Source organism: Ascidia mentula, chromosome 6, assembly GCF_947561715.1.
Source record: "Ascidia mentula chromosome 6, kaAscMent1.1, whole genome shotgun sequence".
Taxonomy (NCBI): domain Eukaryota; kingdom Metazoa; phylum Chordata; class Ascidiacea; order Phlebobranchia; family Ascidiidae; genus Ascidia; species Ascidia mentula.
This window is the reverse complement of record NC_138571.1, coordinates 8864707-8888258: the sequence shown is the minus strand read 5'-3', so window position 1 is coordinate 8888258 and position 23552 is coordinate 8864707. Positions and strand designations below refer to the sequence as shown.

At 34.8% G+C, this 23552-nt stretch overlaps 2 protein-coding genes across 2 annotated transcripts in view; both read right to left on the bottom strand.

The window, feature by feature from the left end:
• The window catches only part of LOC145905438 (dynein axonemal heavy chain 8-like), a 30976-nt gene extending 10973 nt beyond the window's left edge, over nucleotides 1-20003 (bottom strand). The window contains exons 1-61 of the mRNA XM_082992641.1: nucleotides 19847-20003; nucleotides 18792-18926; nucleotides 17765-17852; nucleotides 17560-17702; nucleotides 17228-17423; nucleotides 16463-16626; nucleotides 16182-16358; nucleotides 15976-16089; nucleotides 15803-15910; nucleotides 15496-15597; nucleotides 15297-15440; nucleotides 15087-15226; nucleotides 14780-14945; nucleotides 14493-14705; nucleotides 14263-14385; nucleotides 14013-14180; nucleotides 13774-13926; nucleotides 13515-13684; nucleotides 13338-13457; nucleotides 13014-13187; nucleotides 12612-12800; nucleotides 12265-12448; nucleotides 12055-12203; nucleotides 11550-11718; nucleotides 11292-11472; nucleotides 11062-11183; nucleotides 10652-10827; nucleotides 10354-10587; nucleotides 10113-10285; nucleotides 9491-9667; nucleotides 9293-9383; nucleotides 9161-9231; nucleotides 8964-9046; nucleotides 8728-8891; nucleotides 8535-8637; nucleotides 8368-8472; nucleotides 8070-8231; nucleotides 7789-8013; nucleotides 7403-7575; nucleotides 7166-7344; nucleotides 6905-7092; nucleotides 6736-6822; nucleotides 6566-6673; nucleotides 6336-6470; nucleotides 6115-6267; nucleotides 5391-5518; nucleotides 5206-5333; nucleotides 4873-5114; nucleotides 4562-4702; nucleotides 4145-4275; nucleotides 3594-3700; nucleotides 3397-3539; nucleotides 2849-2983; nucleotides 2530-2652; nucleotides 2166-2379; nucleotides 1996-2105; nucleotides 1625-1788; nucleotides 1121-1316; nucleotides 895-1017; nucleotides 709-839; nucleotides 396-549 (exon numbers count right to left, since the gene is read on the bottom strand). Coding sequence (XP_082848767.1) covers nucleotides 396-549; nucleotides 709-839; nucleotides 895-1017; nucleotides 1121-1316; nucleotides 1625-1788; nucleotides 1996-2105; nucleotides 2166-2379; nucleotides 2530-2652; nucleotides 2849-2983; nucleotides 3397-3539; nucleotides 3594-3700; nucleotides 4145-4275; nucleotides 4562-4702; nucleotides 4873-5114; nucleotides 5206-5333; nucleotides 5391-5518; nucleotides 6115-6267; nucleotides 6336-6470; nucleotides 6566-6673; nucleotides 6736-6822; nucleotides 6905-7092; nucleotides 7166-7344; nucleotides 7403-7575; nucleotides 7789-8013; nucleotides 8070-8231; nucleotides 8368-8472; nucleotides 8535-8637; nucleotides 8728-8891; nucleotides 8964-9046; nucleotides 9161-9231; nucleotides 9293-9383; nucleotides 9491-9667; nucleotides 10113-10285; nucleotides 10354-10587; nucleotides 10652-10827; nucleotides 11062-11183; nucleotides 11292-11472; nucleotides 11550-11718; nucleotides 12055-12203; nucleotides 12265-12448; nucleotides 12612-12800; nucleotides 13014-13187; nucleotides 13338-13457; nucleotides 13515-13684; nucleotides 13774-13926; nucleotides 14013-14180; nucleotides 14263-14385; nucleotides 14493-14705; nucleotides 14780-14945; nucleotides 15087-15226; nucleotides 15297-15440; nucleotides 15496-15597; nucleotides 15803-15910; nucleotides 15976-16089; nucleotides 16182-16358; nucleotides 16463-16626; nucleotides 17228-17423; nucleotides 17560-17702; nucleotides 17765-17852; nucleotides 18792-18926; nucleotides 19847-19984 — 9087 coding nt within the window. The 5' untranslated portion in view covers nucleotides 19985-20003. The remainder of the gene's footprint in view (nucleotides 1-395; nucleotides 550-708; nucleotides 840-894; nucleotides 1018-1120; nucleotides 1317-1624; nucleotides 1789-1995; nucleotides 2106-2165; nucleotides 2380-2529; nucleotides 2653-2848; nucleotides 2984-3396; nucleotides 3540-3593; nucleotides 3701-4144; nucleotides 4276-4561; nucleotides 4703-4872; nucleotides 5115-5205; nucleotides 5334-5390; nucleotides 5519-6114; nucleotides 6268-6335; nucleotides 6471-6565; nucleotides 6674-6735; nucleotides 6823-6904; nucleotides 7093-7165; nucleotides 7345-7402; nucleotides 7576-7788; nucleotides 8014-8069; nucleotides 8232-8367; nucleotides 8473-8534; nucleotides 8638-8727; nucleotides 8892-8963; nucleotides 9047-9160; nucleotides 9232-9292; nucleotides 9384-9490; nucleotides 9668-10112; nucleotides 10286-10353; nucleotides 10588-10651; nucleotides 10828-11061; nucleotides 11184-11291; nucleotides 11473-11549; nucleotides 11719-12054; nucleotides 12204-12264; nucleotides 12449-12611; nucleotides 12801-13013; nucleotides 13188-13337; nucleotides 13458-13514; nucleotides 13685-13773; nucleotides 13927-14012; nucleotides 14181-14262; nucleotides 14386-14492; nucleotides 14706-14779; nucleotides 14946-15086; nucleotides 15227-15296; nucleotides 15441-15495; nucleotides 15598-15802; nucleotides 15911-15975; nucleotides 16090-16181; nucleotides 16359-16462; nucleotides 16627-17227; nucleotides 17424-17559; nucleotides 17703-17764; nucleotides 17853-18791; nucleotides 18927-19846) is intronic.
• Nucleotides 20004-20461: 458 nt separating this feature from the next.
• Nucleotides 20462-21863, bottom strand: LOC145907114 (EGF and laminin G domain-containing protein-like). Its single transcript, XM_082994548.1, has 3 exons — nucleotides 21807-21863; nucleotides 21255-21393; nucleotides 20462-20652 (listed from the first exon to the last, which is right to left on the bottom strand). The coding sequence occupies exons 1-3, from the start codon at nucleotides 21861-21863 to the stop codon at nucleotides 20462-20464; spliced, it is 387 nt and encodes a 128-aa protein (XP_082850674.1).
• Between the last annotated feature and the right edge of the window lie 1689 nt (nucleotides 21864-23552).

Here is a 23552-nt window from a genome sequence, read left to right as displayed (position 1 = left end):
GCCTATATTAGCAAAGATAGAGAGCATGATACAAAATTATAAGAGATGAAAGGAGATGCAAACAACATTTTAAACCAAAAAAATGCTTCTGTTTAGACAAGTGACAAGCCATCAGATCTACAGAGAAAGACACATTTGTCCTAAACCTCATGTCATCCATGATTCACAGTTTTATTGGATTAACGATTTTCTGCAGATCAAAATTTGAAGTTGATGCAAGTCCTGTTGGACTATGTACTGTTACTACTCAACATGATGAAAATGACAATCTCCACATAATCTTATGCAAGCTATGTGTGTTGAACAAAGATATTCACAAACAGAATTCTGTTTTCCCAATTGTAAGTTGGAAAAATCTAGCAAAAAGAACATGGAACTGTGCAAAATAGAATTACCTCGCCAGATGATAAGATATTATTCAGGTATTCAAGAAATCCTTCTTCTTTAATGTCATTGTCAGTAAATATAAAGGAAACTCCCTTTCCATCTCCACCAGCAGTTCGATATAAAATCTTAAGATCATCCATTAAATTCTGTGCATTGTATGTTCTGTAAAAATATTGACATGATGTTACAAATGTTTTGACTTTTTGTGTTGTTATAAACAAATGTTTTGCTGTAGGATGAATGTTTCTGCAAATTACCCGCAGCTAGTTTCTTTGCATGAGGAAGGGTCAAATTAACATTACAACAACAAGGATAAATTACCTGGAGAGAGTAATTTGAAATGATTTATATCCAGCAATAAAGGAGGCAAGTTTGGTTAAACTTTGTTTTCCTGAACCTCCAACTCCGACCAACAAAGCTGAACCACGAGGCGTTCGGATAATTCTTGATATCTTCACCAACAAAATGTATTTAGAAATTTTATCACAAAATATAAACATGACCAACCTTAACAAGATGTGTCATTGCATCTTTAAAGAAGACAAGATCCATGCTAGCTCCCCTCACTGTCTCATTGTACTGGACCATATAACTGTAGAGTTTTTCTGATAAGAACTGCAGTGTTGGAACCTGGATCGAATATTTACCACACAATTAGCTTGATATTTTTTTTTCGTATAAGCTAACATAATTATGACTAAAATTAATGTAAAATTAAACACATTGCATTGACCTGTTCATAAATTTTCGGAGCATCCAAATCGGCATCATCTGCTTCCTCTCCTGTAGGTTCAGGAGCGTCTTGCAGAAAGTCAACGAAGTAAGGTTCAACTCCATCTACTAGTGACAGAAGAGAGACATCCACATGCTCTTTAACAACTCGGGAGATGGCACTTTCAAACCAATCCTTGTCTTCTTTATTAGTAAACCTAAAAAGATGAAAAATATGGAAGTGTTGTTATTAAAACTGATAAAACGACAAAACTCTTTACTAGTGGAATGCAAACTTATCAGTATACCAAACTCAAGTGACCGCAAGTATATTTAATAATTATTAATTATATTTTTTCATTTCACAAAAAATATACTGTTTGGCGTATTGTCGAAGTTATTCAGCAATTTTCAATCAATGAAAAATAAAATGCAAGTTTTGCACCTTAAACAAAAGTTTTCAAACATTTAATTGCGGATTAAAGTAAATAACTATTTTTGACTTGGAGTACAATAATAACAATACCTGTCAGCAACAACCCTCATGCATTCATGTTTAAATAGTTGCAAAGCATCACTTGTAGCTTGGCATTCAGGTGCTTTTACAGTGAGCATTCCTTGCCAAATACGGGAAAGATCTCGAAGGTTAAAGATGTAGTGGAATTTTGCTGGGGTCGGTAGCATTTTAATCTGCGTACAAATAGGCGAGTGTTTCACTTAAATAAATACGCATTATTAGGGATGTTGACTCCCAATCTAATATCCAGATTCGCCAAACTACATAGGCAAAAACACATAATTTTTATCTAATTTGCAAGTTGAATAAATAGAACAAAATTTTAATAGTATTAATAAAGCCAATCTTATGAAGTATAAGAAGCAAGATAAAATGTTTACTTTTGTCCATTGCCACAGTATTCTGGTTGCAGGAACAAGTTTTCCAATTATTTCAGTCACTTGTGGATCAAAGCCACGTTCAACACAGAAGTATCCATTTCCAATAATTCCTACAGCATTAAAATGCTTGTGACTATATTGTGTTCTCAGTTATAAAAGTTAAAACACACCAAAAATTTTATCAATAGAAGCATTTGAAGGTAGGGTGCAGTTAAAGACACTAAACTGTCGTTTAAGTCGTTGTGGAATATCATTTCTGCCACCACCAGGATGAATCATTGCTGCAATAAATTGCATATCCACTATGTTTGTAAAGTCCCCAGGTTTTTCAAGAGAATACATTCCGTGCATTTCCATCATTTGGCGAACAATCTCATTTGTAATCTACATCCATAAAGTTATGTGTTGGCTGTGCAGAGTGCATGTACTAATTACTATTTTTAAACTATATTCGATTTTGTATATTCGTCAGTAAAAATGATAGTAAAAAACACACAACAGATGCTTTTTTATGCAAACATTGCAATAGATAACCTGATCTCCCCATTCATTGATCACTGGCATGTTCACATCATCAACAAAAACAGTCATCTTTCTCCCAGCAGGTGGACCATATGTATTCCCCATTCTCTTGTCAACATAACTTTCAATTGTTGTCTGCAAACAAAACAATCCAGGTACAAACATCATCAGGTTTTCTGAATGTTCATCACAAAAGCATGCGACACAAAAAAAAATCAATGAAAAATTCAGGTAATTTAATTTGGACAAAGATAACATGCACTGACAACAACATAATTTTCAAAATAAACCTGTTTTTAATTTTTTATATCTATGGATATACTTTACAAACCTGGAACATGTTGGGTTCAGTAGCTGAACTGAAACTGAATGACTTGGACATCATAACTTCAGCATCATACCCCAGCATATAACCTTGCACTAACACTGTCTTACCAGTACCTTGTTCCCCCGTAAGAAGAACAGCCTTCAAAATAGGAGATGGGTAATAATGAATGTTTCTCATAAACATATATTCTTGATTATGGTGAACAAATTTAAAAAAAAACATGTGTGCTAATGAGAATGTGTTCTGTTTGTAAAGTATTATTGCATAACTCATAAGTTTTTCCATGCAAAGGTGGATTGTAAGAAAAGTTTTGGATCTGCAACATGCCTATTAAATCTTTTTTCTTGGGAAGTCAGGTTAATTAGTTAAAGTAAGGGCCCGAAGATTCACGAGTTGAAACCTCCGGGTACTTGTTTCATGTATAATCCATCTATTACATATGTTTGCTTAACGACTTTCAGACATTTTTTTCATTTTGGAAAAATTAAAATTATTTCAAAAAAGTGCTATATTTAATACATAAGAGTGCAGCAGAAAATCAAAAGAAACACCTTGTTCTGTTTGGCAATGATGTCAATTAAGAACTTAGTTCTGATATTATCAACATTTGGAACAAGAATAGATGAATATTCTGGGACACAATCAGTGGGATACTCATACTCAACAACTCGCTTTGACCAATGTTCCCAGTTTCCTTTGACAACAAATATTTTTTACAAATTATTTATGATTAATAACTTGAAATTACCATTTGAATCCGGCACGTATTCGAATATGGTGTGGCCAGATCCCTCAACAATTTCAGGTAAATCAAGGCCACTTTCATGACCTTGTAGAAAGGACTGCATCTTCTCTCTGCAGAGGTAAACACATGGAAAATTAAATGAAATATTTATTGGTGTGTTTTGTGCATAAGTAAATGTCCATATTAATTGTCAACTGGTTCTTGGTTTAATTTTGTTGCTTAACCTCTTTGTAAATATTTTTCTGGATGCCTTATTTACTACATTAGAAGGCACCTTCAATTATAAATTGCTGTCGATTGTGAGCCGCCCCTGAAAGTTAGTCACACATTAATGTTTAAAGTAATTGAATGTGTGAGTAAAAGTTTTGTTGCCATTAATCTGTAACTACCCATATTATATATTAATACACGATGTATCCATACACAATAATTTTTTGTAAAATATGTCAGAAGATTTGTCTAGTTTTTTTTTTATATGTTACCGAAAAATTAGGCTGTGATATAACCAAAATTTTTATTACATGTTTTAAAAAAAATAAGCAAGATTTCCAAACCTGTCGGCAAGTTCAAGTGTAGCTCCCACACTCCACATCAAGCAAAATATAAAAAGTCTCTCCAGATGGAATTTGGGAAGGATCCCAACTTCATCTTTGCTTGGAATTAAACCTTCTAGGACATTTATTGCCTGATTAACATAAAAAACAAATCTTTACCATTGTGTTAAGATACCAATACACATATAAATTCAATGTATAACTAAATACAAGTGGCACTAGTTTGTTCCATATTTAGTCAATTGCCAGTCACAAAAATTTTAATAAATCACATGTGAATGTTAAACTTAATATTAAAACTAATAGTATAGACACATAATTTGGCATCCAAAAATGTAGACAATAAAATATCAACATTTGGCATTAAAATATGTGAACCAAACAAAGTCATGACATACAATGAAACAAATATGATACCTGTTTAATGTAGTTGCATTCCAACAACTCCATTTTAGGAAAGAGGCTTTGTATGGAAAATGTAAAAAGATCTTCAAATGCAGAGTGAAAAAATCCTCTGATATGTTCACTTTCTTGAGGTGGACGACTTAACAACCAACCCTACAAAAAGTTCAAAATCATTGCAATAACTTTATTCACTGAACACAAATGTAATTTTGGAACTTTTAATAAATATATGTTTGAACAATCACATTTACACAGTTAAGGTGTTTCATGTTTAAAGTACAAGACTTTAAAAAAAACAAGATGTTTTGGTAAGACTGTCATACATCAAGAATGGGCCTCCAGTCCAATGCAGATGAACTCATGTAAACCATTCCATTTCTTGAAACAGTAGCTGGAGAGGCATTATCAATGTTGTGAACCTCAAATAGAATCTTACAGTTTGGTGCCATCGGAATTCTGTCACCATTGGCAAGAGTCAATGTCTTGTTGTCATCAAGTACAGAGTTTAGATTTTCAATCCAGATTGCATCTACTGGTCCATCCAACAGCAACCAAACATTTTCTCCTTAAAAATCGCAAAACAATGACACATAAGCAAAAATGCATGCAAGTTTATTGAAGTAGTTCAATGTACATTTAAACTTGACTGATATTACCTTTTTTGGTTTTATGAGATCTTCTCCACAATGTACTGAAAATACCATCAGTCCAATCATTTGTCGATACATCAAGTCGGCCAAACATCTGCGGGGCAGTTATTGCTTTTGGATTCATTCGAACTTCTCTGCAAAAAGGTATTTCAACAATAAATATTCAAATGTCTCCTATATACATTACAGACTTGTGTGGGTCTCCACATTCAGTCATTGCTCTCATAATCATGTTGATACAAGCAGTTTTGCCAGCTCCACTTGGACCAAGGGCCATCATACCATGACGGACTCTTTGTGTCTCAAATAATTGGACTACCTTTGAAACAAATCAAAAATGTATTTAGAACCTTGTCTTAATATTGTGATTAGTGATGTTCCCAGTTGCAAATTATCCAACCCGGCCGGATCCGGATAGTTATCAATCAAATCCGGCCGGATAATTTGGATCCGGCAGTTTGTTAACACCGATTTGTGTATTTTATCGGTATGGCAAAAATGTTTGATTGCCAAACAGAATGCTATGTTTAGGTTAGCTTATCATGAGTGGAAGAAATAAACATGGGTATTTATTAATATGGTATAAGACGTCAAGAAAAAACCTTAATAACAAACATCCGAAAAATCGGAAGTCAGCGAGTTTCACAGACCGGGTCCCAAAAACGTGTAATTTGCAAATGTTTGTCCGTTTTTAGGGCAAAAATGCTTTTCCAACTATCTGGTAAAATCAAGTGTATTATCCGGCCGGGTCCGGGTATTGAAAATTGGTCAATATCCAGCCGGGTCCGGGTACCCGGATCCGGCGCAAGACATCACTAATTGTGATACATTAAAAGGGAAGAATGTTTTAAGCAAGAACTAATGATAGGAGTGAATAATGTACCACCACACACCATACTGTAAATAAATGTGAACCTTAAGATTCCAGGGTGGGTGGTTAATAATACCCATATCATCAACATGTAATGCAATAGCAGCTTGTAAGTCCTCATATGTTGCACTATCAAGCACAATACCAGGAAACAAGTCATTGATCAAACTGAGAAAAAGTGGTTCATCTTCATCAACCTTAATAAGTGTAAAAAAAGTATTGCAAATAATAATAAAACCAGTTATTCAAAACATGTGACACTTGCCAGCTTTGATATATTCATATCCCTGAGAACTCTCATCACAATTGTCGGTTCTCCTTCATTCGGACGAGCTCTTTTTGATGCTCCCAATGTTCGTAACACAGACAGAATATTACGGAGACCAAAATCATAATGCACCTGTATTGTGTTTAGGCGATATGTGTTACATTACCACTTGTGTGTACGGACAAGTTACTGCTTTTTTGCATGTTACTGCAGCATGCAGATCATACCTGTTTCGTAAGCTGTTCCTCACACAACTTGTAGAGTGTGTAAAATTTTTGGGCCAGAATTATGTTTTCAATGAATCCACAACTGGCAAGCTTTACCCTCATAATAATCTAAACAATAAACAACAAAGAATTATTGTAGTACAATGAGGTTTGTAAAAAACAAATCTTACCTGTCTGTCAGGTACCATCATAGCCACGGAACGAAACTGAACTTTCAGGTTTTCTGGAAGTTCCTGTCGACCAGCATAACCAGGATTCTGTAACACACAATCAACTGCATAATAAAAAAAAATATGTTTATGTATAGGATTTTTAAGTTTTGCAACTTTAAGACCTTACCATTGTAATAAACAGGCCAAACTCAGGGTTTAGTGCAACAATGTCACCATCAGTAAATATAAACTGAGTTTTTCGTTCTTTTTTAGCACTGAGCACAATGTAAATTTGTTGGGCTGCTACAGATAGCACAGGAAGATCAATTCTGTTGAATTCATCGAAACAACCCCAGGAGCCAGATTGGGCAAGACCTAATGTTTTGAAAAATATACTTTTTTATTACCAGCTATACAAGTAGGTCAGCACTACAGACATAGTTTTTACCCTTGTAAATTCTTCCCAGGCCTCTAAAATCCATCTGATCAGAGCAATTAAACACAACAACATATTTTCCCAATGCTTTTCCCATATCCTTGGTTGTCTCTGTCTTTCCTGTACCAGCAGGTCCAGCTGGAGCTCCACCCATACTCATACCTAGTGCTTGTGCCAATGTGATATAACACCTATGCAGAATGCATAAAAAAATACAAACTTATTACTACTAAACCTCAACAACTATACCTGTCTGTAAGTGGAGTGATGACAAGTCGATCAGTGCAACCCAAGAATTCATTTTGGTAAATAAAATCGACATCAGTAATGCTGACAAGGCATTTATCAGTGTCATTATTAAAGTAGAATCTGGATTGCTTTAACCATTCAAAGTCAAGAGGGGTCTTGATGTGCATCTTAACCTGCAATTATCATTACAATTTTTAAAATTAAGAAAGTCATGTATTTTTATTAGTTCAACATAACACATCTCAAAGCTATCCTGATACGATTTTGTAACAAAAGTTTTTCTCCTTAGATCTTGTAAAGAATAGCTAGTTTTGACCAAAAAATAAAAACAGAGTAAATAGCCAATAAAACTGTTTTTACATTAAATGTACTTTGGATAATCTTACCAAATCATTAAAGATATCTCTTTGGTGCACATGAATTGTAATGAGGGTTTCAAACCTAATTCTGTCAAACTTGGTCAACTCTTTGGTTGTGACAGCAATAAGCGCATTAAGCAAGTCAAGAAACTTTTGGTTGGTAACAGGCATGACTTTCTTGTCATATCTTGCATTTGAAAGTGCTTCCTCAGAATCACGAGTCCATAACATTTGCAAGCCAAGCAATCCGACCTGTTTAACAAAAAAAGTTCTTAAAAAGTTTTAACTTTATTTTACAACCATCATACCTGTGCTGGAGCTGTTTCAAGAAAAGGATGAACTTGAAATCCAGGGTCTGATAGTTGTATAGCAGCATCACGTATGACAGCATGCAGAGATGCTTGTTGCTCACGTAAAAGGTCTCCAAGCCATGTTTCAACATTCCCTTTTGCAATAACTTGCTTTTCCAGCTGTTTTACCACAGGCTGTTATTCTGAGATACCACAATACTGGCCCCAGTTATTTACACACAAACAAGAATCTGGTTTTATCCTAACCTTATCACAGTTTATTTTTAAGTTATTTGAATGAATAGTCACCACTAACCATGATGGTTTCCCCTTCTTTTGAGACAACAGCCATCATTCGATCATAATCCTTCTCATGGAAATCTACACGGTTAACATTCTCAAACACACCAAGAAGATGACTCTGCATATAATATTGAAATTAAATCAACTGAATGTGGTTACATTGTAATAAAATAATTATACCTGAATAGAATGAGAATCACTAGCCTGACCAAGAATTTCCAACAAGGCAGGGTCAGAGATAAAGAAAAACCGTGGAAACACAAGTCTCTTCTGTTCCAAATACCTTATTACATTGTTACAAAAATATTTTCATGCAAGTTTGTTTAAATGTGCAATTCATATGTAGAAATGGGAATGATTTGTGTTTGGTTACCCAGTAAGTGATTTCTGGCACTGCTCCAATTGTTCAAGTAAATGAGGTAAAAGTTGTCCAAGAGTTTCATCTCCCACACAACATTGTACAACATTAGTTGTTTCGTGAGCGCGTGTCATTATCTTCACCCAAGATTTGTCGATGTTGGCAAATCTTTTTGCTTCCTACATTTTGAAGTGCAAAACAGTTCATGGCAAATTATGCCCTTGCAGTGCCTACAGAAAGTTGGAATTCACCTTGGGAAGTTGCTTAGCAATGTCACCACCAACAAATACAGCTTCAAGGTAAACCCACAGGTTCTGGACAATTAACCAGTTTTCTGTAAACACAACAAAATTAAAGCAGCAATGTTTTTTCTTTGGGAATAATTAAATTTTTTTTCTTATTTAAAGAACGCATTAAAGTATATAATCACAAAATCACATTAAATTACCAATTATATCAGATGTATTTGATAGCTTCTGCACCCACAGCTGAATCTGAGGCTTGAAAGGAGCATTGTATCTAATTTCACCAACAACAACATAAATTTTTAAACAATAAATTAATAATAATTTCACCATACCTGTTGCTCAATAATGATCCCAGAACCATAAGACTATCTTCCAACATAGAAATAATCTCAGATGTTTCCTGACCTTTTAGCAAGAGTTCACCTGGAAGAGAAGTGTGACAAACAAAAGTTACTTTTTCATCCCACTTTACATGAACATTGACGAACACAATTTCACATAAATAAATAATGTTGAAACAATTAACTTGCCTCTCGCTTTGAAAGTGGAAAAACATAAAATGTTTGCACTCCATTCAGCAACCACAGCACTTAGTTTGGCTTCAATGTCCTTTTCTTTCACAGCACTAATGCAAATATCCTCAATGTCCTCTTTGTACTTCAGCAAGGGTGCACCCATGATGTTACGCAACTGAAAGTTCTCATTGTCTAAAAAACATGTGTTGAGAGTTTCAAAGTGAAAAAAAATATTAAACAGGTTTCAGTTCTGTACAAGCAATGAGCCAATATTGAACAATAAGCTGCACAGTTGTTTGCACTGTGTAGGTTTTGGTTATGTTTGTTAAAAAAGGACCTTTTTCATGACAAAAATTTAGGCAGTATTTAAACTATTGAATGATTATGTGTGGAAAATAACTGCTCATAATTTATAATAAATACAACTAAAATGTCATATGTTAGTTAAACACAGTTAAATGAAAATTTCACATGCAGTGGACTGAGGGTTGGCAATCTTGTACAGTGAATCCATGATCTTGTAAAGATTGCCCTTTTAGTGATGTGCAGTTTTTATTTGTATCATCTTGCTCTAGTTTTTGCACTTGTTACCCAGAAACATTGTTTTGTTTTCGAAACTTAAGTAATCAACTCCAACCTATGTCAAAACTGTAGCTTGTAAGATTTTCAATTCTCTCCCAGTGTCTCCGTTTCATTGCTTTGTCAGACATCAACTCCAGAAGGGGACAAGTTTCATTAAAGTCATCAATCTTTTTCTTAAGTTCAAGGAAAGCTTGCCACTCCTTTAATCCTTTTGGCAATTTTCGGCACCTGATGAAAAAATTACAAATGTACAAGCAATATTATTTGAAATTGGCTATGTGGAAACCTGAACAAACCTGTTTTGGAAGTCCAGTAATTCCTGATTGATTTTATCAATATTCACTTCAGTCCATAGTATGTCATAGTAACCATTAATGGATTTCATGACTGCATTGTACAAGCCATACAACTTCTGTAACAGGTTGAGTTCTTTTTTTGTTCGCTGCAAGTTAGGATAGTCAGTAACTTGCAAACCAAACAATTCTTCCCCAGCATTGTAAGTTTGGTATTTACGCCAAAGATCATCAAATCTGTAAAAGTTTACAAATATTGGTATTATTTTATATTTTCTTCCTTGTGTTAGCGGTTACTTACTGGCTTTGATAAACTTGAAGTCGGTCACTTGCTTCAATTGGAGAAATACCTTCAGCCATTGGGCCAGTAACATCATATGAGTCTTGAAAGTTGGCAGAAGCCACATGAAACATCTCCACCTTCTCAATAAGATCGGATCGAAATTCTGGTTGAACTGAGCAGAGTTTGTTTTGCACCTTCACAAAACAAAACATTCTTTTTCCATTTTTCATTTTAATGGTTATAAAAATAATTTTTTTATTCCAGCAACCTCGGAGAAATAAAAGTATTATTGTACACACATTGTGTTCATAACAAAACATTTTGCATAAAACCAAAAACAATGTATGAAAGTATTATTTAATTCTTGCATATTTACTAATCAAGTACAATTTTAAATTTATATTCTAATACACAGCAGTATTACTGACCACATTGGCTTGTGAAAGTAACTTGTTCCAACTATAGCGCAGTGTATCAACCTTGTTAATTTCCTCTGGATTAACTTTCACATTAAACTTTTGCATGATTCCGTAAGCTTCTTCCACCGGGCCTAAACACAAATCACCAGGTAAATTGCACATCCCATCTTTTGATATATTTGTCAATTAAATTAATTACTGATTAAGCATAGACAACTTTTAAAACCACACATACTCACCTAGTGTAAAATCGATCCTTGTAAACTCAGCCTTAATGGTATCTAGAGCTTTCATTGCTTCTCGGATATCATCAAGGTCTTTAATAGGACGCGTTAGTCGCTTAGAGTATTCACTTATAAACTCAAAGAGATTTTCCATTTTTGTTTTGTACTCCTGGTTAAGACACTTGCACAAACTAACCTACATGTAAAAGTTGAATACTTGTTTTCAAATATGTATTAGTTTATCATTGTAATGGGTCATGTTGGCCGTTTTACCTTCCATGCTTTGGTTTCAACAGTAAGAGAGGACTTGATGTTTTCTGGCAACAGCAGAAGAGGTCCCACATCAATAGAAGAAGGCAATGTTTCCACTTTTTGATTGACTTCTTCAAAACGCATTATTTCACCACGGAATTCAGTCAACAGTGGATTTGTAGACATAAACCTGCACAAATACCAACAAGAAGGAAATTGGTCGCAGCCACATCACAACTTTGGTGGCCACTGGGTGTTTTTTTAAATATTTCTTGACATATTTATTCATACTCAAAAGAAATGTAAAAAGTATTCATCTAAAGCATATTGTTATGTACAATGAGCAGCAGACAGGGCCACTCTTTAGACCTCACCACTGCAACTTTGGTGTGACTGACATTCTCCTCAGCAGCTTAGTAAAATAAACATTATTGTGTCTATTGTATATATATATATATATAGTTATGATTTGGGATCGATGTTTTTGGAGAGGTATAATATTACAACAGAAAATCCAACAACATACTCCTGGACTTTGGTTTCCCTTTCATCTTCCCACAGCATTTGGAAAGTATTGAACTGTTCTATGTTTCTTTGTACAGGTTCCCGCATGCTGTTCATCGCACTTGCAAGCATCATTACAAGTTTTGTGATATCTTTATGTTCTGATATTGCCTAAGATACAAACCATGTTGATATACAATGCTTTTCAAATGATAAAGCATAGGTTTTTAACCCTGTAATGATTTTGAAGCTTGTCAAAAGAGTTCTGTTGAACTGCAGCCATACTGGCTTGTTTCTTTGCATCTTCACGCTTAAAGGAGCGATTAGCTGAACTCCGTCTTTCATTTCCATGGTCCTCAAGTTCAGAAAGATCTTGTCCCCAGCAAAGAACACCACGACTCACTTCCACTACACACCTGCAAAACACCAACAATGAACATAACAAACCTTTCTCTTTGCTAAGCATGGCGGTAAACTATTTCTAATAAAACTATGTTTCTCCAAAAAAACCCTGATCTTGCACTGTCCCTAAACTGTTTTTGTGCGAAGATAAGGTATTTCAACATATAGGGCAGCTACCTTCCAGCTTCATTGATAACAGCCTGCATTTCCTCCAGGTTTGGTTTAAGCTCTATATTGGGAATGGCAAGTTCAATGTTGGCCACTAATAGTGGGGCCATCCCCTCCCTAGTCAGCAACATAGTTCCTTCAGCACTTTGACGTGAACCTCCCATGCGATGACTATATGATGACTTTGGGTAGAAAACCCTAAATAATTACAATAACTTTCTGAATGTATAATACATGATAAGCTGCAATAATCTTTTAATTAGTAGTTGTACACAACTTGTCTTAATTTGACAATAATGGTCATTATCTCAATCTAAATATGTGACTTTATTTTCATACTTTTGCTTTCTCTACATCTTTTTAAATAACAGCAGAAGTAAATGCTTCTGTTAGAAAAATAAAAATAACTACCTTCTCTTGATAAGGTCTAACGATTGTCTTGTGCATTTAAGCAAAGCTTCAAGAGTTTTGGTTTTAAAATATTCAACCAATTCTTCACATTCGACAGCGAAGGCATCATCATCAGTGTAATCAACACTGTCTTTGTACTTTGATTTTGAGCTAGCTGATGCATTCATGCTAAACCTGAAGTTTGGATATTTCTTAATAATATTCAACCTTTTACACTTGATTATGAATGTTTATACAAACAAAATAGTTATTTTGTAAAAAATTAATATTAAATGAACTATGAAAAACCTCGTGTTTAGATATACATTAAGTATCAAACATTACACAAAATCTGTCCGTCCAGAATGCTTTGCAAACACTTGTATAAGGTCCTGCACTGCATTTTCAATGTGCTGACTCTTTCTGTTGAGGTACTTTGCTTTGCTATCTGCAAACTCCCTTGTGCTAAATAAAAAATACATGCAAAATCATGCAATAACACAATTAAGTTCCAAACAATACCACGATAAAAAGTCCTGAAGCTTGTAGGTGGTTTCATCATCAAGGTCAATCAACACAGTGGAGGCCATGTCCTGCAACATATCATCAATTCTTGCTTCTTTCAGATCATTCACTTCACGAATCACTCTCTTTAGTTGGTTAAGTTCTTGCTCAACATTGTGGAAGTACAGCTGAAACACAACGCAAATGATAATTTGCTACCGAAAGATGAATGTTTTTGTTTCCTTGCATAACATTCATCGAATAACTGTAAAACTACCTTGTGATTGAGTGAGCTCCAGGTTGTGAAAATGAGTCCATGTCGAACAGCTTTGTCAACCTGCTTTATATGTTTTTTCATCAAGGGCATAAATATAGATGGAATGCTTTCCTTTGCTTTTTCATAATCGCCCAACAAAGTTTCCAAAGTTTCCTGCCAAGTTCCATGGCAATTTTTTTAATTAAAAACACGCAATCGTTCCCAAGTATAACAAAAATAAAATGTGGAAATGTACAAACCTTTGTTTCTTTTAAATCATCAATTTTTCGGAGTAAATTTTTGGCAACATCTGGAACTTCAAGACCCATCCTGATCATACAAGTTGTCTCACGTACCATTGCTTGTACTTGTGGGTCAAAGTTAATGTAAAGTTGCTTGCTTTCTGGGTGTCGAACCAACAATGTAGCCTTAAAGTACACCAATAAGGTTGATTAAGTTTAACAGTTGGTTTAGTAGCTTGTCCACAAATTGTCAACTTTTTTCACATACTTGCAAGGCATATTTAATGTTGTCTGTCTCTCTGCACCACGCTCTGTAGTAAAGCACTTCAAACTCCATCAATATCTTTCCCATGCGATTATAATTTTTCACAAGAGCTTTACCATCTCTATCCTAAAATATAAACAAATAACAGCAGTGTACATGGCAATATCATTCATTAAATATTTGTTTGAAACAGTTTGGCAGTCAAACACTTTAATACATCCAGAAAAGCTTACTTTCAGTAACTCTGGTGCGAATTCCTGAAAGACTTCCATTGGTTCTTCGATCTTACGGAAAAGTTGGCGTGACCACATAATCTTCCCAGATATAGGAGCCATGTCTCTGGGAATAGGAGGGTCATCTCGAAACTTCTGGTATAACTTTTTTATTTCTTCAATCTCTTGTGCAAAGGTACGTAGAATAACGGAGTACTTATCAGCAATGTCAGTCTAAACAGAAGTTATGTTTTTAATTTTACTTTAACCAAGCAGCATTCAAACAGGTTTAAGCTTAAAAGTTTGACCTTTAGACATGGAATGGTAAGTTTTTCAAAGCGCTTCAATAACAGAAGAGCTTGAGCCGCAGACTGAACTCGGTCAAAACATCCATCCATAAAACTTTGTAACTGACATTCCAGCGTGTAAATTGATTCCTTAAAGTTCTCAAAATCATTGTCAAAATCTATTTTTCTAAAAATACCAAAAAATTATGTAAGGAATACCATTTGCTTAATTGTTTTCATTATGTTATTTTTTCCAAGGTCCTGAAAAGATAAAAAAGAAGGGATACTTTTTAAAAAATGAAAGTTTTACAACGTTAGGTTTAGTAACCTATGATCAAGAACATCATATGGTTTTTTCTTGGTGTTTGTAACAATTGATTGAAACTTATTTGCCAGGTGATCAATTCCTTCAATCTTACTTTCACTTAACATTGAAAATACTTCTATGGTTTGAAGCAATTCTGTAATCTACAAAAATATGTTCAGTTTATTGACATAGCATGCCAAAATCAAGCAAAATGTTATAGTTTATTCATACTTTGTTTAATCTTTTGCAGAATGTGTCAAACTTTCCAAAAATGTACATTTCAGAGAAGTCAAGATTTCTTTCTGGGCCAGTTTGTAAATCGACTTTCATTTTTTGAAAGCTATCTACATATTCCTTGTACAGACGAATACAATCCTAAACAAACACAAAATTGTCTGTACTTGCATCAAACCCAATGTGATGTACTCACATTGATCTTCGTTTTGACAACTGCACTGTCTTGATCCCAAATTCTCATACGGCCATTTTCAGTAATGTACTTTCTACAGGCAGTTACCATTTGATTGGTGACCTAGTGAGAAAATATTGGACTCTATTTAATTTTCAATTTTGTTATTATGCACACAAACTAAAAATATTACTAATTTAGTCAACAATTGCATCCCTGAGCTGCAGTTTTATAGAAGAGACATTACCGGCATCACAGATAATGTTTAGTCAATATTGATGGGCCAGTTACATTTCGGTTTTGTTTTCAGCACTCAGAGCATCACTACCTTGATAAAAAGTGAAGTCATTCGTTGTGATGTGTTGTAGTAATGGGAGATGTTGTGGATCATACTAATGATGTTAATTAGTGTTGGTATTACTTCAATCATGTTTACCTAAAGGCATTTGAATGAGGATTAACAAATGCAAAACAAAAATTTTAATGTAGTACAATACGCACTGGGTCAGAATTATAAAGTGGGGTGCAGGCCTTCTCTAGTGAGTAAAGGTACTTCACGTTGTCTTTAGCTTCATTAGCATGGTTAGTAATCTGGGCATCCATCTCACGCCAAGCCTTTAAAAATTAGGTAGGTTAGAAAGTGCATGCACCATGTATATATCTTTTAAAATGAGACATGTCACATAACATTTTTCAGCAGCTCATACTTTAAGTATCTTTGACTTGGCAGCATGCAAAGTGTTGATTGCTGCCTTACATCTGCTTCCCTTGATGTGTTCAAGCAAGGAATTAAATTTTGCCATAAGGAATCTCCAATGTTCAAGTTCAGCAAGTGGACCAGTGTCATCTGCTTCCTTACGCATTTGCTCACTTTCAGCCAAAACCTATGCATTTTGTATATTTATTAACTTGAACTGGGAAAATAGAGAGCTTGTATATATAGCTTCACACATGGTTTGGGTAAAAGGACTATGTTTGTTGGAAGAACCTGTTCAATTTGTTTCCGCCAACAGGAGACAAGTTCTTCCAACTTTGCCACTGTTTCTGGTTCTTGAGCAGCTGCAGCGCAATCAGCTGCTGTTTTAATACTGTCAAGATCAACTTCAGTTGCTTCATGAAGATGAACTGCGCCATCCACATTCATTTGCGCACCTGCGACAAGAAATGCCATTGTTTTTTTTATTAATATTTATAAAATGCCATGGTTTTCATATTGATAAAAATATAAATTATTTGACAAATGTGCGATATTTTATAATTGGTTCGTAACTGATATCAGCCTAATTGATTGTGTTAACATTAAGCTTTCAAAATACCTATACAACATTGGAAATCAAGACTGGTTTTGCAAAAGGCGAGAGTTATAAGTTTTAAAAAATCTTTCAGAGGGATTTTATTGAGTAAACGGAAACCAGGTTTAAAAAAGTTGAACTTTAGCTAACAAACAATAACACCTGTAAAAGAAAGACAAAAGAAAAACAGCACACAGAGAACAACAAGAACAACTAAAGAGCCTTGATTAGGTCAGAGGCACAATTAATTGCAAGCGCTCTTGTAAATGTTGCATTCAATCAGAAATACTTACGTTTTGATGGACTTGCATTTCGCTTGCAAGTACATAAGTGGCGTTAATCTAAAACCCTTGACAAAAACAATTTGCCAATCTTTTTATTTTTGCTTATTGATATCTATCTAATAGTGGACCATAACAGAACATTAGCCAAGTCAATTAAACAAACTTTTAAAATCTTACTATCCAAATATTGAATAAAATTTTCCAGATTTTGTATGAAAGTATCCTTGGTTTTCTTTCCTTGTGGAGTTTCAGTAAGACTTCCCCAGTTTCCCATAGCTTGAATAGTTGGAAGATAAACTCTTGCCATTAGCTGACGAATAGCTGGGAGAAGACCGCCATTTTCTTTTACATCAAGCACACCAAAATTGGTCTCCTGTTTTATCAGCAAAAAGTAATTATGTACACAAAATGTATAATATATTAAATGAGAAACAAACATATATCATAACAATAAAAGCAGATAAATTGATCTCTTGATAACCTACAACATAAATACATACAAATCTTACTTCACAAATGTTTCTCATAGAAAGAACTTGGTCTTTCCGAGGTTTCACAAAATAGAGACATTGTCCGGTTATAGCCTCTTTTAGTCCATCAGTAACAAATACTTTCTTCATCTTATCATTTTTGGGAACAATTCTTCCAGATTCTAATAATACAGTTGGACAAAATTATTTAAAATCATGGCTTTTTTATGTAAATGAATAATACCAATTTTGGGTGATTCTCCTTCTTGATAAAAGAACATTAAAGTTTGCTTGGAATCTTTATCAATTATTTTGTCAATCAGATCAAGTTGCTGCAGAAAAAGTTAATACAAAATACAGTTGCATAATACCCAAACAATAATTATCTAATATAAAGTTTAAAGCTAAACATGTTTTAAAGCTGAAAATCATGTACTGTGTTTCCCAATGTGGGTCCTGACTCAAAGTTGGGACATCAGAATTTTTTTGGGTTGAATGTTGCAAATAAAATGAACAATTCAGAAATATGAATTGTAAATATAATGTGTTTTGTATTTGTTGTTGCTCTGGAGGATGGTTAGTCACTGAAACTTCACAGGAGCTTAATTATTCTGCACAGTATTATGTTCATAGACTTAACCACTGAAAGGAGATGGATCTGGTGAATACTCACCAATAAATTTATTTATATACTATTTATATATATATATATATATATATGTTTTATTTCCATTTCATACATAGAATCAAAGAAAATTTGGTGTGCTTTAACTGGACTTTAAATAAAGTAAAAATATAAAACATTTGTTACTGTCTACTGCTGGTATTTATTTAAACAGGAGGGTTTAAATACTCAGCAATCCCCTAAAATGCCAAATTAACAATATTAAATTTGTTGCTTTGAGTTATAAAGACACTGGACATTGTGAAGAAATCTGTGTAAAGTTTGTAACAGGCTTCTAATCCCTACAAAACGTGGAAATAGAGTATGTTGGTGCAACTACAGCAATTTAAAAATTGCATAAAATCAAACACAATTGTGTATTGAAATTTTTTCGGTCTATATACGCTTGACCTGTCATGAAATGAAAACGCAAATGGCCATTAGACCATATCTTTGAATTATGTGCAAAAGTGGGCATAGAAACACAGTAAAATGCATGGCTTCCATGCTTGGGTTGCTAGAAATTTGCAAAAAAAAACTGAATCACCTTAAAAAAAGGTTGTAAAACAGTTGTTATTATACAAAAAAATACATTCAAAAGACGTACATCAGGAGAATCAAGAATAAAATCTTCAACAGCTGAGTTTTCCAACTCAAGATGGTCAGCTACATAGTGTATAAAATACTTGTGACATGCTGTCAAACGAATTCTTCTTTTTTCCCGATCTTCTTTGAATCTTGCCTTTAACACATTCATTAGTTAAGGATCTTTTATTGCAATTCCAGCTAGTTTTTTTAACCAGCAAAAAGTTGAAAACAAACTTAGATAAATACAACTAATAATAACTCATTTGACGTCTTTACACAAAAAAGAAGAAATAAGTTGTGCAGATGATTCCTACTTGCAAATATTACTTGGATTTGCCAATTAGTTACGGAAGCCGTATTGCCAAACACGATCTGTTCCATTCCCTTGTCATTCTTCCGCTATATTCAGCCCCAAGAACAATTTTCTGACAAGCGAATGTACAACCAAAACTTTTCTTGAACTATGGTCTAATTTATATCAATCGTGAAATTACATGCGACTGCGGGCTACATGAAAGGGGAAAACAAGACCGATTTCAAACCATTGCTAACGTTATTTGTAGTGGAGCGTGGAACAAGTGCTATAACAGCCAATATAAAAAGTTCGTTAAATATTTGGATTCGTCCGAATATCGGTTGCATATGTTTCCACCAAATTTAAATGCTTTCAAACAACCCGACTGCCTGAACATGACATTCGTTTTTTATCGGATCCCAGTCTTGTGTCATCGAATTAGCGTGGAGGGCAATAAAAACCACCAAATGATTAAGGTAGCCACCTAGTTTCAGATCGCAAGAGCTTACGAACTTAAGTTTTTTTTTTTATATCAAGGATCTCTTGGTCATGGATGGCATACCACTAACCTGCGAACGCATGGTTTTTACAAAGCTACATTAGTGCAGATCAAAGGCGTGCAACATTTGTTGTAAAGCGTATTGCTGCGTATAATATCTATCACATGCCAAGCATTAGTGTGACCTTTTTCAAGGGTGATGTTTAAACCATGTTGGCAAAAATCCCCGATTCAACATTGTTATTGGGTCTAAAACGACATACAACTTATTTCAAAATACCTGTTTCTCCTTGAGTGATTCGGTGTAATTATAAACACCGCCAGACAAACTTGGTCTCCGCTGGGAAGGTCCTGCTGCCTTGACATCACGCAGACGTTTGTTTGTCGCAGCATTCGCTTGTTTTCCTCCATCCGCCATCGCGACGGAATGAAACAATCAAAAAACCAGCTTAGCTTTATAATTTATTTGCCACTTTTTTGCAGAAACGGGAACACAAACTTTCCAAATCAAATCCTAAACAACAAATTTACAGTTTTCCAAATTCGCAGACAACCAATTTTTGTATTCATCCGCACAACTAAAAACACAACTGTTGGCACACTGATAAGCATAGTTCTTTTTTATTGGCGACATAACAAAACAACTTGTTTGTAACATTTAATTTTAAATCCAAGTTGATTACCAATTTAAACGTTTTTGCAGTAATGTAAAATTTTGTTCAAATACAACTGCGGAACATTACTAAACAAACACTTTATTGTTACGTCACAAAAAAACTCAATTATATAGTTTCATAACAGTCAAACCACATTATAGTTTTTGTTCTACTTTTATCACAAATAACAAACAAAATAAAATTATCTGCGCAAAAACATCACAACTTTACATGTTCTGTTACACTTTCCCCCAGCACTCAAGCTTGCCGAGTGTGTGCCAACCAAGTTCTGCACTGCCACCCGCATCACCGAAATGCATTTCAGCAACGGGCAAATCATCTTTATTAGTTAAGTAGCCTTCGTCCGACGTCTGTATGTTCTCCGAGTTGTTGTCACAATTGCATTTATATGTGTTATCAACGCAGGTTCCTGAAACATATGTTTTATTGATGGATCGAAGTATTTGATTTAATGAAGCCATCGGTTATGATTTGAAGTGCTTAGTATAGGCCTAATGATTTTACTATCAATGCAAAAATATTCGTACCTTTTGTGCACCAACACATTTCTTTATATCAGTTATATTTTCGGTTGAAAGATCTTTACTATATTTATGAGGTAAAAACCACTGTGGCCATAGTGCGCTCCGCAGTGGTTCGTCTCTGTTGTTTGGTACTCAGTATAGGGTACCCAACAGATCGACGTTGACCGGACAGGTACCACAAAGTGGAATCTAGTGTGCCTGCTAGTGTAAAAGCTAGCACAGTGCCACTGCAACAGCTGCACTGATGAGACCTCACAGGTCGAAACAGTGCGTGTACACACCCTATCTGCAGCTTACCAATATAAGGTAAACATTTTCAAATGTGATAATAAACTAAGCGGGCCCTTGTCGCTTTAGTTAGAAGACAATATAAGGCTCAAGTAGAAACATGCCACAGTTTTTTTTTTTTTAAAGCAATCAATTGCACAAGGGTTTGAAAAGAACTACTGATGTTATTTAACTACGTTTGATTTGGTCTATGTTTCACCAGTTTCTCCGCATGCACAGTAGTTGTCCCTTTCACTTCCACCCCAGTTCCGTTTTAATGTCCCGTTCCTGGAAATCCAGGCTCCTCTTGGTAAATTAATTTGTGCTGGCCAGTGGAGTATCGAGCCTTGACATCGAAACTGAAAACCAAAAGTTGTAGCAGCTCTAAAGTAGAGGGATTTTGTCCAAAAATGTTCTTAAAAGAAGTGGAATGTTGTTATTATTATGCAGAAAATGAATGAATTATATCAACATGAGGTAGAGTGGCTTCGCAACCAACCAAACGGGAGCTCATTCGGAATAGCATTGGCCCAGTGTGTCTTGGGTCGGAATTTGAAAACTTATGTGAATTTTCGCATGCCGCCCCGACTTAACGGAAAAAAGTGGCTTTTATCCTGCGATGCCACTCTATCTATGATTGTTAAATACTCGCTTCAACGCCAAGAAAGGACCTTTGCAGCAAAGGGAATTACGCCTTGGCTTGTTAGATTGCATGCATTGATTCCACGTTGTAGCGTATGTTAAGACTGCAAACTATTATCGTTAACTGTACCTTAATAAACTGTCTGCAGTGTTGGGAAATTGCAATCAACTGAACAATTTGCCGCATGTGGGCGCATGTGGGCGCTGTAAACCACTTTGCGTTTGTAACATCGAGGATCTTCGCAGTTTTCTATTTGTATTTCTGCCTCACTATCATGTTCTACAGCTGTGACCATCACCGGATTTCCAATTGCGGTGACTATAAAATATCTTTTTAAAAATCAAAGGGCTCTAAATAAGGAAAAAAAAAACAATAAGACAACTTAAAACCCTAAATCAAATTATGCAATCATCTGCATTTTATGTAGATATATTAAACACACGTACGATTTGTTGCAGCGCAAAAGACATAAAACGGTTTTCCCATTTTGCCCAATGGTGATATCAAATTATATCCATTTGCACTTCTGATTTCTTCGCATGATTTTGGCAGCACACTTTCTGAAATTGTAAACGTTGATCACAAACCTCGTAAGTTTTACGTAACGCGTACAAACAAACAAAACAATAACCTACCACCAAGAAAATAAACAAACGTTTTTCAAACTGTTTTTCGCATCCGTATTTTAAAACGGGTATAAACAGTAAAGTACGCAACCTTGGGTTTTTAATTGTTCAACTTGATTTCTTAATTTCTGAAGTTCGATCTCATTTGTTGATTCGCCTCGATCTCCTTTAAGTCCAATGTCTCCCTGTTTTAAACGGGCATGTGATTATCTCCGGTCATGTGATAGCACAAATAATAACATTTTAATCAAAATCTTAACTAAGATAAACAATGTTAAAATCTATATTTTTTCCGTGAATCAGTTGTTGACCTTTTCGCCTTTCGGACCGATTGGCCCAACAGGTCCTACTTTTCCTGGTGGTCCTGGTTGAATTCTTCCCGACTGCGAGTATTGATTCATAGAAGATGGTTCAATTCCGAAATATTGGATGATGGTGGCTCCTTTACATGCGTCAGTTTCAACATTCTGGCAGATTACTGTCTGACCTCCCAGAAACAAAGTTAAGGTTAACAAGTAATGCATTTATTGTTGTTGATGCAATTCTCTTTGCGCCTGTGTAATAACGCATATACGTTCACCGTCAATCACCACCTTTATTAGCATACTAAAGTGAACGACAATGTGTACAAAAATACCAATCTAATATGTATTCATGTTGCAGCTTCCATGTACATGCTCTACTGCAACAGTCATTCCGGACAAGGTTTAATTCACTTAAGCTTGCCTCAAGGCAGAAGATAAGCATTGTGAATGTTACCACAAAATTGCGGAACTTTTGGCTGAACGTAAAATAATCTATTTTTATGAAATGCTGCTTAAGTCAACCCTAAAGTTTCAAATAAGTGAAAAAGTTTCGTTATGGTGTAATAACATACGTAAAAGCTCATTCAAGTTTACTATCGTAAGTTATTGTTACAAATTGCTACAAAATACAAATCCGGTACATAATTACAAAACAGCATAACCACCCGCGCGAGCCTTATCTGTGAGTGGGTCAGGTCAGCACCTTATAATGATGGAGCTACACCAACCGTTTCATTCAAACTGATGATGGCATAAGTTCTTGCCGAAACGTCTTTAAAACATGACATTGTTTAACAACAGTATAGTTCAATCTTTTTATTCTCAGAATAACGGTACATAATGTTTTCTAAAAACATTCAACCACAAAACATAAAACTGTATGGATTGGAATGCAGAATAAACTTGAGAAAACTAAGATAAAGGTTCTTCCGGTTCCGCAATCA